Source organism: Phyllobates terribilis, unplaced genomic scaffold, assembly GCF_046119375.1.
Source record: "Phyllobates terribilis strain yellow unplaced genomic scaffold, ASM4611937v1 Scaffold_60__1_contigs__length_8166268, whole genome shotgun sequence".
NCBI lineage: Eukaryota > Metazoa > Chordata > Amphibia > Anura > Dendrobatidae > Phyllobates > Phyllobates terribilis.
The window spans coordinates 2015543-2027984 of record NW_027362820.1 but is presented as its reverse complement, the minus strand read 5'-3'; the positions used below and the strand labels follow the sequence as shown (position 1 = coordinate 2027984).

The following is a 12442-nucleotide window of genomic DNA, read 5'->3' as shown; positions in this document are numbered from 1 at the left end:
GTACCCTCTGGGGTGCCACCTGAAAATATGTGGAGAGAGACTTCCTTGTGTGCTGTACCTGGTACTCCACCCGTTTCGTCTGTTGCTGAGGATGGCTGGATAGGAGGTAGCATCCTAGCTAACCAGATGAGATCAGTTTTTCCTGTGGACAGTGGAAGTGATCTCCTTGAAGTGAACGACTGGTCCTCGAATTCCCTGCGGAAGATTCTGGCAGGCCTGAAGAAGAGGGGGCGTAAGGGGGGGGTACTGTAACATACCTGGCGGCGTCCTTGCATGGTGGTCCATCTCCCACTGTGCAAGAGCGCGCACTTGATCTCCAGTCCAGAATGTCTCTCTGGCTTCCCTCCATGTTGTCTGTTTGTGTCTGTTTCTGCTGCTTAAGGGCGGCGCCCGATCACTTCCTGCTTTTTGTACCTGCTGTGGGTCACACCCCTTGTGCGTCCTCAGCCTATTGCTGTCTGTCACCTGGTATATAGCTCAGCTGCTCCCATCTATCCCTGCCTGAGCATAGTGTTTCTTTCAGTGTGTGCATGCACTCTGAAGGTGCCAGGTCCCGTTCTTTGTCTCCTGCCTTGCGGTATCAGTTCCCGTGTCTGAACTGAGTCCTGTCTATGTCTCCTGCTTTGCGGTATCAGTTCCTGTGTCTGAACTGAGTCCTGTCTATGTCTCCTGCCTTGCGGTATCAGTTCCCGTGTCTGAACTGAGTCCTGTCTATGTCTCCTGCCTTGCGGTATCAGTTCCCGTGTCTGAACGGAGTCCTGTCTGTGTACTCTTGCCTGCTGCCTTTCCTGGAGGCTGTATTTCCAGGCCTGTCTGAACTCGCTCCTAGCCTGTTCCTCCGCCTTCTAGGGGCCGTTTTCCTAGACCCGCTCCTGTATCTTGTCTGTCCTGTCTGAACACGCTCCTTGCCTGTTCGTCCCGCCTCTCTGGGGGCCGTATTCTCAGACCCGCTCCTGTATCCCGCTGCAGTGTCGGTCTCCTCCGTACACTCAGTTCCAGTCTGAACTCTCTCCTATCCTTTACCTGTTTTGCCTCTATGTCCGTTCCCTTCCTTTTTCTGCAGAGTCTGAAGTCGTACCTAACTCCTGCTTGTTGTCTCTGTACTCCTGTTTGTGAGTTTGTGGTCCACTCGCTACTTCACTGCAAGTACCCTGTGGGTATCTGGCTCTGCCTTTCTCTTCCTGTCTGTTCCGTGTGAACAGAGCCCTGTCCCCCCTGCTCTGCCTTGCTCACCGCTCCGGAGGTTCTAGCCTGCTCCTACTCCTTTGCTCACCGCTCCAGCGGTTCTAGCCTGCTCCTACTCCTTTGCTCACCGCTCCGGCGGTTCTAGCCTGCTCCTACTCCTTTGCTCACCGCTCCGGCGGTTCTAGCCTGCTCTGACTCCTTTGCTCACCGCTCCGGCGGTTCTAGCCTGCTCCTACTCCTTTGCTCACCGCTCCGGCGGTTCTAGCCTGCTCCTACTCCTTTGCTCACCGCTCCGGCGGTTCTAGCCTGCTCCTACTCCTTTGCTCACCGCTCCGGCGGTTCTAGCCTGCTCTGACTCCTTTGCTCACCGCTCCGGCGGTTCTAGCCTGCTCTGACTCCTTTGCTCACCGCTCCGGCGGTTCTAGCCTGCTCTGACTCCTTTGCTCACCGCTCCGGCGGTTCTAGCCTGCTCTGACTCCTTTGCTCGCTGCTCCGGCAGTCTCGCTCCGCTCTTATCCTTTTGCTCACTGCTCCGGCAGTCTCGCTCAGCTCTGACCCTTTGTTCACCGCTCCTGGCGGCCTTGTCCTGCTCTACTCTTGCTCACCGCTCCAGGCGGCCTTGTCCTGCCCTGTTCTCGCTCACCTCTCTGGGCGGCCTCTCTGCTGTTTGTCCGCCACATCTGTGGTTCTGTTCCTGAGTCCCAGTGTGTACTGGGTCCTATCCCGCCAGTGTTCCTACCTGCTAGTGCCTCCCTGTCTGCACTCTTGCCTGTACCCCCCTGCCTGCATACCCGCCTGCCTGCATACCAGTCGTGCCTGCCTATACCCACCAGTCTGTGTGCCAGCCTACCAGTCTGTTCCTGTATTCCCCTGTGTGTGGTCAACAGCCATGTCCGGGGTCTGTCCTGGAGTAGCACCTGGTCCCTCTGCTCGGCTCCTCCTTGGTGCACTGGCGTCGTATGCCGTCGTGCGACCCTGGTCGGATCGGGCGAATACCTAGTTACGCCCCTCCAGGCATTCACTCTCCGGCACGGTCCAGTGGAATCACTACTATCACACGCACACGCCGCTCAGCTCGGGCATGTGCATTACAATAACCTGTGGCTGGGAGGTAAATGTCCCTGTGAAGCAAGCACTGCACAGTATGGGGGCTTTGGTGAGCGTACAGGGAGATTTGTGGAGCTGTTTTCTTGTGAGGCCGACATTAAGAGAGAAATTGCTGCAGGACTTACAGGCTGGAGCTGTCTGGCATCATGAGGGTTTAGACTGCTTTTTTTCCATGCTGAGGTGAGGCAGTAATAGCTCCGGAGCAGGAAGATAAGACCTTCCATAAGAAACACGGCATACCAGGCATGCTGACAGAGGTGGAGGACCTCAGACTAACCTCTGATCTCTTCTCTCTTTCCCATATCGAAAGTCATGTTGGAGGCTGTAAATTGCTTATAATTCCCCCAGGAACACGGTCTGACGAGAGTGCTTTCAGTGTGTGCATTCTCTTGGTGCTATGTCCAGGCTATGTCCCTCCTGTTGATGTTCAATACATCCAAAGGCGAGGACAGTGAAGGCGGCGTTGATTGGGCATAGAGCTTGTGTGATGTAACAACTTTATGTGAGCCCCGGGAAAGCAAGTTGTGACACCAATGGAACAGTGCCAGAACGGGAGGTGCGTATGAGTGTTTTTATTTTAACAAGGCCAAACATGAGGAATGAGAAGGAGTTGTCCTAGTAGTGAACAACCCCTTTATGAAGATACAATTTTCGATTAAAACATTTCCAACATTCTGAACATGAAAAAGATTTCTCCCCAGTATGAGTTCTCTGGTGACCAAGAAGAGATTATTTATTCACAAAACATTTCCCACATTTTGAACATGGAAAAGTCTTCTCAGCTATGTGGGTTCTCTGGTGTTTAACCAAATCGGATTTCTGGTCAAACATTTTCCACATTCTAAGCTGGAAAAAGGGGCTTCTTCTCTGTGTGAGTTCCCTGATGTTTGATAAGACTTGATTTCTCTGTAAAACATTTCCCACATTCTGAACAGGAAAAGGGCTTCTTCCCTGTGTGGGTTCTTAGGTGTATAACAACATTTGATTTCTGGTTAAAACATTTCCCACATTCTGAACAGGAAAAAGGCTTCTTCCCTGTGTGAGTTCTCTGGTGGATAACAAGATATGCTTTCCGGTTAAAACATTTCCCACATTCTAAACATGAAAAAGGCTTCTCCCCTGTGTGAATTCTCAGGTGAGTAACAAGATTTGATTTCTGATTAAAACACTTCCCACAGTCTGAACAGGAAAATGGCTTCTCCCCTGTGTGAGTATTCTGATGTTTCATAAGACTTGATTTCTCTGTAAAACATTTCCCACATTCTGAACATGAAAAAGGCTTCTCCCCTGTGTGAATTCTCTGGTGGTTATTAAGATGCGCTTTCCGGTTAAAACATTTCCCGCATTCTGAACATGAAAAAGGCTTCTCCCCTGTGTGAGTTCTCTGGTGAGTAACAAAATCTAATTTCTGATTAAAACATTTCCCACAATCTGAACAGGAAAATGGCTTCTCCCCTGTGTGAGTATTCTGATGTTTCATAAAATTTGATTTCCGGTTAAAACATTTCCCACATTCTAAACATGAAAAAGGCTTCTCTCCTGTGTGAATTCTCTGGTGAGAAACAAGATCTGATATCTGGTTAAAACATTTCCCACACTTGGAACAAGAAAATCTATTCTCTGCTGTGTGAATTTTTTGATGTTTAAGGAAAGATTTTTCGAGGGGAAAACTTTTTCTAGGTTCTGAAAGTGAAAATGGCTTCTTTGCTTTAGAAGCAGTTTGTTTTTTAATGCTTATTTTGTGACTTTGATTTTCCTTAGTAATTGATAATGAATCAGAAGACAGGATCTGTTTCAAAGGATCAGATGATAGATCTTTGCTGTGAAGGGATGATGTTATATCTGTAGTAATGGCATTCACTTCAGTTGTATCCTGTGGGATCTCGAGATCATCTGATTTAAAAATTGAAGTTGTCAGCTGTCCCTCTGATCTTCTGGTATAATCATCTGCTAAGAAAAAAAACAATTATTAATTTTAAATAAAATATCTTTAAAATTTATATTTTTGAACATTTCTACAAACACTCCTTAAAATGCATGTTCTTTAAAAAATTACATTATTCACCAAGACAATGATAGTTCATAGTCTAATAAAGGCTCTTGAAAAGCAACATGGCTTCCATAAACCCATCCAGCAATATCCGCTCTCCCAAAGTCAAATCTCCCCCTCGCTTCTGAGCCTTGCAGTGTGACCAAACCATACTTAGCATTCATGTATTTGGAATTACTATTGTGCGAAGAACCCACTTAATTTACGGTGTGTGTCTCCTGGAGCACAATCTGGGCACTATGTGTTGGGTAATAAAATGACACATTTGCAATTTTCACTCTCCAACATGCACTTCTTGATAATTTCCAGAAAGTGGCTGTGGAATCAAATTAGTCACTTTTGCTATAGACTGAAAAGCTCTGGAGAGGGACAGAAGCGCATACAAAATAGGGCAATTCCGCCTGGTTAGGAATAGGTATAATCGATGGTAGCACTAACCTAAGGCTGTTGTGTGTAGGCACAACACCTATAAGAACATAAAAAGCCGCTGCTGCTGCCCCGTGGCTGGAGGAAAGGTTCTTCCAGAGGTATAATGGTAAAAATGGAAGCTGACACGTTTAGGCGGGCTGGGCTCCGGAAATGAAAAGCCTCGGGATTCCAATACGGTTTGTATTAATACCAACACATTTTCTGTCATAAAAACCAAGCCTCTTGGTTTTATACAGGTGCATCTCACTAAATTAGAATATCATCAAAAAGTTAATTTATTTCAGTTCTTCAATACAAAAAGTGAAACTCATAGTATATAGAGTCATTACACACAGAGTGATCTATTTCAAGTGTTTATTTCTGTTAATGTTGATGACTATGGCTTACAGTCAATGAAAACACAAAAGTCATTATCTCAGTAAATTAAAATACTTTATAACAACAGCTTGAAAAATGATTTTAAAATCCGAAATGTTGACCTAATGAAATGTATGTTCAGTAAATGCACTCAATACTTGGTTGGGGCTCCTTTTGCATCAATTACTGCATCAATGTGGCGTGGCATGGAGGCAATCAGCCTGTGGCACTGCTGAGGTGTTATGGAAGGCCAGGTGGCTTTGATAACAGCCTTCAGCTCGTCAGCATTGTTGGGTTTGGTGTCTCTCGTCTTCCTCTTGACAATACCCCATTGATTCTTTATGGGGTTAAGGTCAGGCGAGTTTGCTGGCCAATCAAGCACCGTGATACTGTTGTTTTTAAACCAGGTATTGGTACTTTTGGCAGTGTGGACAGGTGCCAAGTCCTGCTGGAGAATGAAATTTCCATCTCCAAAAAGCTTGTCGGCAGAGGGAAGCATGAAGTGCTCTGAAATTTCCTGGTAGACGGCTGCGCTGACTTTGGTCTTGATAAAACACATTGGACCTACACCAGCAGAAGAGATGGCTCCCCAACCATCACTGACTTCACACTAGACCTCAAGCAGCTTGGATAGTGGCCTGTCCACTCTTCCTCCAGACTCTAGGATCTTGATTTCCAAAAGAAATGCAAAATTGAGGACTTCTGGTTCCAGCGCTGGTCATGTAGGGAGGATGACTCCTGAGCTCCCGGCACCTCTACAGACCTTACTAAAATACCGGCTACAAATAGCGGCGATAGGCTCCATAACCAGGCAAGTCAGGAAGACTGAACGGTGGGGCACGCGTCCCACCTACATGGAATGATATCTACTGCGCAGCAATGCCAAAAACAAGACAGCCCGTGCTTTCAGGGAGGTGTCATGGTGCTGGTACATGCAGACGCTCGCGCCACTGCAGAGGAAAGCAGGCTGGAGACGCACATGAACACTGGCACCGATGCTAACAGAGACACCCAGGTACTGGGATTGGACTATAAGAGACTGGCCTCGGAGGTGGCCGATAAACTATTACCTGAGATATTACATACCTTGAAAGAATCAGTGGCACAGGCACTGCAGGCAATGCAGGAACAGCTACATGAGGCCACTGAGTAAATAAACAGAATAGAAACAAGGATATCTGCAATAGAGGACGATGCGCACACTGATCAAGAGAGTCTGGCTAGACTTACAAGAGAAAATGTTGTATTGAGAGACTGAATAGACAACCTGAAGAACAGATCCAGAAGGAGTAATCTCGGAATAGTGGGACTGCCAGAGACATTCCCCTATGAAGAGCTGAAAAACTCTGTGAAATAGACATACCCAAAGCACCGGACATCATAACAGGACGCAAATCTGAAAGGGTGCACCGCATTGGTCCACCAGGAAATATGGAGAAAGGGGACAATAAAAGACCAAGACAAGTAATAGTAAAGTATCTTGATTTTTCTGATAAAAATGACATTCTACAGAAATATCGCCGCCTCAGACAGCCCCTGTTGGTCCGAGGGGTAAAACTTCCACTATTTGAAGACTTTTCAGCTGAAGTAACCAGACAACACAGATCCTTTGCTTTAATCTTCCCAGTCTTATTTAGCAAAAATATACGTTTTCAATTAAGATATCCAGCAATTCTTCATATAAGACTGTGGGATGGATCCTCCAGACCCTTCACAGATCTGAAAGCAGCGGAAGAGTTCATGGATAACATCTTGAATCTACAACAACAGGACAGCCCCTATGCACGAAGAACAGATCCTAGAGAGTCGCAAGGAACACCTGAAGAAGACATTGGGTGATCACCCCCCTCCTCATCAAATTCACCGAGAAAGCAAAGGCAAGACAGGAGATCAAAAACCCCATGAAAAGAATGAACTGTTGGGACAGTGAGTAAAAGCACTCTTGGGGAAAGATATGGGAGTCTACTCAGGACGTTGATTATATAAGACTCTGTGATATTCCTCACATATACCCTCCAAGTGTCTCACCACCTTGCCTCATCCAGATCTTGGTCACTCCCCAGTAATATCCGTTAAGGGCTAACTGGTAGGAGGGTACTGAATGTTTTGTATTTTCATGTAATATGTTGGACGAGTCTGGGGGAGGAGGGGAGACAATAATAAGGGTATAATTTGAAAAGAGGGGCTATAGGAACAATCTGAAAGGAAAATGTGGCAAAAAAAAGGGGGTGATAGATAAATAAATAAAATGATACAGGAGGTGCCGTGGTGAGGGAGATTTGACCAGGAAGAAGTGAAGTCAAAGAAGCTTAAAATACTGTATATAAGCTTAGGGTCATTTATTAACATGGTCATCAAGTTTGGTTCATGTTTAGAGTTTAAAAAAGCCAAGTTTTGTTTGTAGGGATCTATAATAAAATACAATCCTGGAGCGGTTCATCTACACACGTTATCTCACTTGAACAGTTGCAGCTGAAAGCAGGGAAAGGGGGAGAAAAGGGAAAAAATGGGGGAGAAAAACCAGACAGTTGGGGGAAAAGGTAACCCAAAAAAATGTTGGAAAAAATTATGAGAATAATTTCAAGGAATGTTAAAAGGATACGCTCTCCGCAAGAGCGTATGATGATTCTTTGTCACCTGAAACGCCTGAAGCCAGATGTAGCTCTACTCCAAGAAACCCATTTAGAAAAAAAAGATTTCCGGAGTATGAAAAAAATGTGGGTGGGTAAAGTTTTCGGGGCATCATCGGTTGATAAGAAAGCAGGGGTGCTCACATTAATGAATAAAAATATAAATGGGCAGATGAGTGAAACTTATGTGGGAGAAGACGGTAGACTTCATATTCTGTCATTACCTGTAGGGGAGAAACGTATAGCTTATACAATGTCTATGCACCAAATACAAATAATAAAATCTTCTTCCATCAACTGGAGAAAAAGGTAATAGCAGACCTGGGCACAAATAGAATAGTGGGAGGTGCTCTAAGTTAGGTGGTCAATGTTGAGGAGGACAGGAAGAACTATCAAAAGGCGACCAAAACCGCCAAAAGACAGGATAGAGTTTTACCCATTTTGTTTGTCTACGGGGTTAGGTGATGCATGGAGACTACTACACCCTCAGAATAGGGAGTCCACTCACTATTCGCATGCGTGTGGATCGCTATACAGAATAGATTATTTTCTCATATCGGCAAACATACTAAGAAGGGTAGAGGACACCCAGATGCAAAACATAGTAATATCTGATCATGCATTGATACTGTTAGATATAGCTGATACACGCCAAAAGGTTCAGATTTTTTATGGAGATACTCCTCCTTATTGAAAGATGATGAAGGCTTAGTGGTAAAGGATTAGTGGTCAGATTTTCTAATAGATAACGAAGAGAATAGGGAAAATAATAAATGACTATGGGAAATGGTAAAAGCAGTAACAAGAGGCAGAATAATGTCATATGTCTGTGGCAAAAAAAGAAACACTCAAAAAAAATTTGAGGAGGCCTCTGAGAAACTTAGAGATGCCTACACCAAATTTCAAACCAGTATGAATAAACATAACAGGGAAAAGTGGTTGAAGGAACAAAGATCGTGTGGGTGGAAAAAAGGGAACAATTATACCAGCGGGATCTCGAAATTAACTTATCCAAATATGGAAATAAATCAGGGAAAATGATGGCGAATCTGGTGAGAAATAAGTTAACAGTACAAGGCCCCCAATGTTTGAAGGACTCGAAGGGTAACATCCCAGGAAAATAACAGAAAGACTAGGATCCTTTTACAGAGATCTGTATAGCAACACCTCTACTGAAAAGTTTGGAAATAGCACTTTACTAGAAAGGGTTAAACTACCAAAACTGACAGATGAGTTTAAACAACACCTAAACGCCAAAATCACACTAGAAGAGAAAATAACCACCATCAAAAAACTCCACAACCACAAAGCACCAGGCTCAGATGAATACACAAGTGAATTCTACAAAACGCTAATAGAAGACATAGCCCCTCTTTTAACAAATCTATTTAATGACATACTGGAGGGAAAAGGAATGATTAATTCAAGCGTCATGGCCTATATCAAATTATTACATAAACCAGGAAAAGACCCAATGGGCCCGAGCTCATAAAGACCGATTTCTCTCAGAAATGTTGACAAAATACTCTCCAAGATAATGGCAGATAGATTGGCCACCATCATGCCAAAGCTAATATCACACGCACAGTCAGGTTTCATCAAGGGTAGACCGGCCACGATAAACATTAGAAAAGTACTATTGACACTTGACAAGATAAATCTTAACCCAAGGACGAGAGAAACACCAGCTTTACCTGCAATAGATGCTGAAAAAGCTTTTGACAATGTAAGATGGGATTGGATGTATATAGCGTTGAGAGGAATGTCTTTTGTAGGCCACTTCTATGAATATATACGCACCATATACTCATCTCCGAAGGCACGGGTATACAGTACAGACCAAAAGTTTGGACACACCTTCTCTAAATTTAAACATTTTTCTATATTTTCATGACTATGAAAATTGTACATTCACACTGAAGGCATCAAAACTATGAATTAACACATGTGGAATTATATACTTAACAAAAAAGTGTGAAACAACTGAAAATTTGTCTTATATTCTAGGTTCTTCAAAGTAGCCACCTTTTGCTTTGATGACTGCTTTGCACACTCTTGGCATTCTCTTGATGAGCTTCAAGAGATAGTCACCGGAAATGGTTTTCACTTCACAGGTGTGCTCTGTCAGGTTTAATAAGTGAAATTTCTTGCCTTATAAATGTGGTTGGGACCATCAGATGTGTTGTGCAGAAGTCTGGTGGATACACAGCTGATAGTCCTACTGAATAGACTGTTAGAATTTGTATTATGGCAAGAAAAAAGCAGCTAAGTAAAGAAAAACAAGTGGCCATCATTACTTTAAAAAACAAAGGTCAGTCAGTCTGAAAAATTTGGAAAACTTTGAAAGTGTCCCCAAGTGCAGTTGCAAAAACCATCAAGCGCTACAAAGAGACTGGCTCACATGAGGACCGCCCCAGGAAAGGAAGACCAAGAGTCACCTCTGCTTCTGAGGATAAGTTTATCCGAGTCACCAGCCTTGGAAATCGCAGGTTAACAGCAGCTCAGATTAGAGACCAGGTCAATGCCACACAGAGTTCTAGCAGCCGACACATCTCTTCAACAACTGTTAAGAGGAGACTTTGTGCAGCAGGCCTTCATGGTAAAATAGCTGCTAGGAAACCACTGCTAAGGACAGGCAACAAGCAGAAGAGACTTGTTTGGGCTAAAGAACACAAGGAATGGACATTAGACCAGTGGAAATCTGTGCTTTGGTCTGATGAGTCCAAATTTGAGATCCCAGGGGGAGGTGGATCTTCCTGGCTGTAAGTTCTATAGAAAAGGGTTTTCAATACCCAAAGTCATTTCAACAGTTTTGGGTGGAGGAGAATGTTGTGATCTAGAGGCAAAATGGAGATCACACGATTGTGATACGGCCGGACTACACTACTGATAAAGCAACCACAGCCGGTGACTGAGAAGAATCTGTGACTTCTCTGTATTTAGTGGTCACTACTCACCTGGGCAGCCATATGTAGGAATCTCCTCTTTACACCACTCAACACACATATGTCTCTGTAGTATTAATATGGGTCAGATCTTCACCCTGAAACAAATATCGTAAAAGTCACAGACAGATGGAGAAGTCCCATCTATGATCAGCTCTAATCCTGCCATCTACACCGTTCTCATTACACAAGTATAAAACATATAAAACATGTAATACTGGTGGATAAAACAAGACTGAGCACAAGACCTTCACAGCCGTCTACACATCATAGGGGAAATCTCATGACACCTTCTCTCCATCTACCTGATGATCCTGAGGAACATTGGGATCTTCTTGTTTACAGTCCTGTCGAAGAAGAGGACGGGGACATCTCTCTGGTGTTGTCCTCTTACTGGATAGAAGTGGAGGAAAGAAAATTCATGGACTGAATTCGTTCTTTACATACAGATAATTATAGGCCGTGTGTATTTAGTCCTGTCTATTACCTGGTGATGTGAGGGGCTGGGGAACCTCCATCATGACGTCCTTGTACAGATCTTTGTGTCCTTCTAAATACTCCCACTCCTCCATGGAGAAATAGACAGCGCCATCCTGACACCTTATAAGAACCTGACACATACAATGATACCATCATCCCCCCGATCCCTTCATAGCGTTACTGTATAATGTCCCAGCAGTGTCACCTCTCCAGTCAGCAGCTCAATCATCTTGTAGGTGAGTTCTAGGATCTTCTGGTCACTGATGTCCTCATGTATCAGGGGGTGAGGTGGAGGCCCTGTGATTGGGCTCAGGGGTCTTCCCCATCCCTCAGACACAGGGGCCTGACCGCTCACTAGAGGTCTTCTTCACTACTGTGTAATCCTGGTTATGGAGAGACACATTAATACATCTCACTCTAGACATTTCCAGAGTCCTCACCTCTCCAGTTCTGTCCATCTGTTATTCCCATAGATAAGAATGATGTAATGTGACGTCATCAGAATCTCTCACCTCTCCAGTAAGCCGGAAGAGGATCTCTAGGGTGAGGTGTAACATCCTCTCCACCATCTTGTCTCTGTCCATATCCATCCTTGATGGGTAAATCAGGAAAATTCTCTTATATAGAAGATCTTCACTGATCTGATATTGTAGAGACCTGAATGAGAAGAAGATGAGCCGATGTAACATCATAAAAATCCTGTGTAATTGTAACATCCCTGGCGGTGTGCTTGCATAGTGCACCACCTCCCACTATGCAAGACCGCAATCTTACCCATCAGTCCAGCCTGCAAACCTTGCTCCAGTTCATGCTGTGTGCTTGTCCCTTGTCTGACTGCTTAGGGCGGCGGCCCGGTTGCTTCCTGATTCTTATAGCTGCTGTGGGCGCGCTCCTAATGCATCCCCAGCCTATTGCTGTGAGTCACTGGATATTTAAACCCCCTCCACCCTGAAGGTGGTGCCTGAGCAACACTAACAATCAGTGTGCTCCTTCGCCTCTGAGTTGCCAGGTCCTGTTCTCATCTTGTCTGTTTCCGCCATCCTGGGGGCTGTATTCCCAGGCCTGTTACCTGTGACTTCGTTCCAGTGTCAGTTCCTGTCTGAACTATCTCCTAGCCTGTTGTCTGTTTATTTCTATATCCGTACCTTCCCTTTTTCTGCAGGGTCTGAACCTGCACCTAGCTCCAACTCGTTGTCTCTCTACTTCTGTTTGTGACTTTAGAGTCCACTCGCTACTTCGTTGTAAGTACCTTGTGTGTA

At 44.8% G+C, this 12442-nt stretch overlaps 1 protein-coding gene across 3 annotated transcripts; it reads right to left on the bottom strand.

Annotated features, from left to right (window-relative positions):
• Positions 1–1534: 1534 nt before the first annotated feature.
• On the bottom strand, positions 1535–11523 carry LOC141192355 (uncharacterized). 3 transcript variants are annotated; one of them, XR_012265873.1, is made up of 3 exons: positions 11389–11523; positions 11009–11314; positions 4110–4239 (listed from the first exon to the last, which is right to left on the bottom strand). XR_012265873.1 is itself a non-coding variant. In XM_073661873.1 (2 exons), the coding sequence occupies exons 1-2, from the start codon at positions 10762–10764 to the stop codon at positions 3134–3136; spliced, it is 1155 nt and encodes a 384-aa protein (XP_073517974.1). In that variant the 5' UTR covers positions 10765–10805; the 3' UTR covers positions 1535–3133. The 3 variants fall into 3 exon arrangements, 1 of the variants encoding a protein (XP_073517974.1); XR_012265872.1 differs by having other exon boundaries at positions 4127–4242; XM_073661873.1 differs by lacking the exons at positions 11009–11314; positions 11389–11523 and adding an exon at positions 10716–10805 and having other exon boundaries at positions 1535–4239.
• Between the last annotated feature and the right edge of the window lie 919 nt (positions 11524–12442).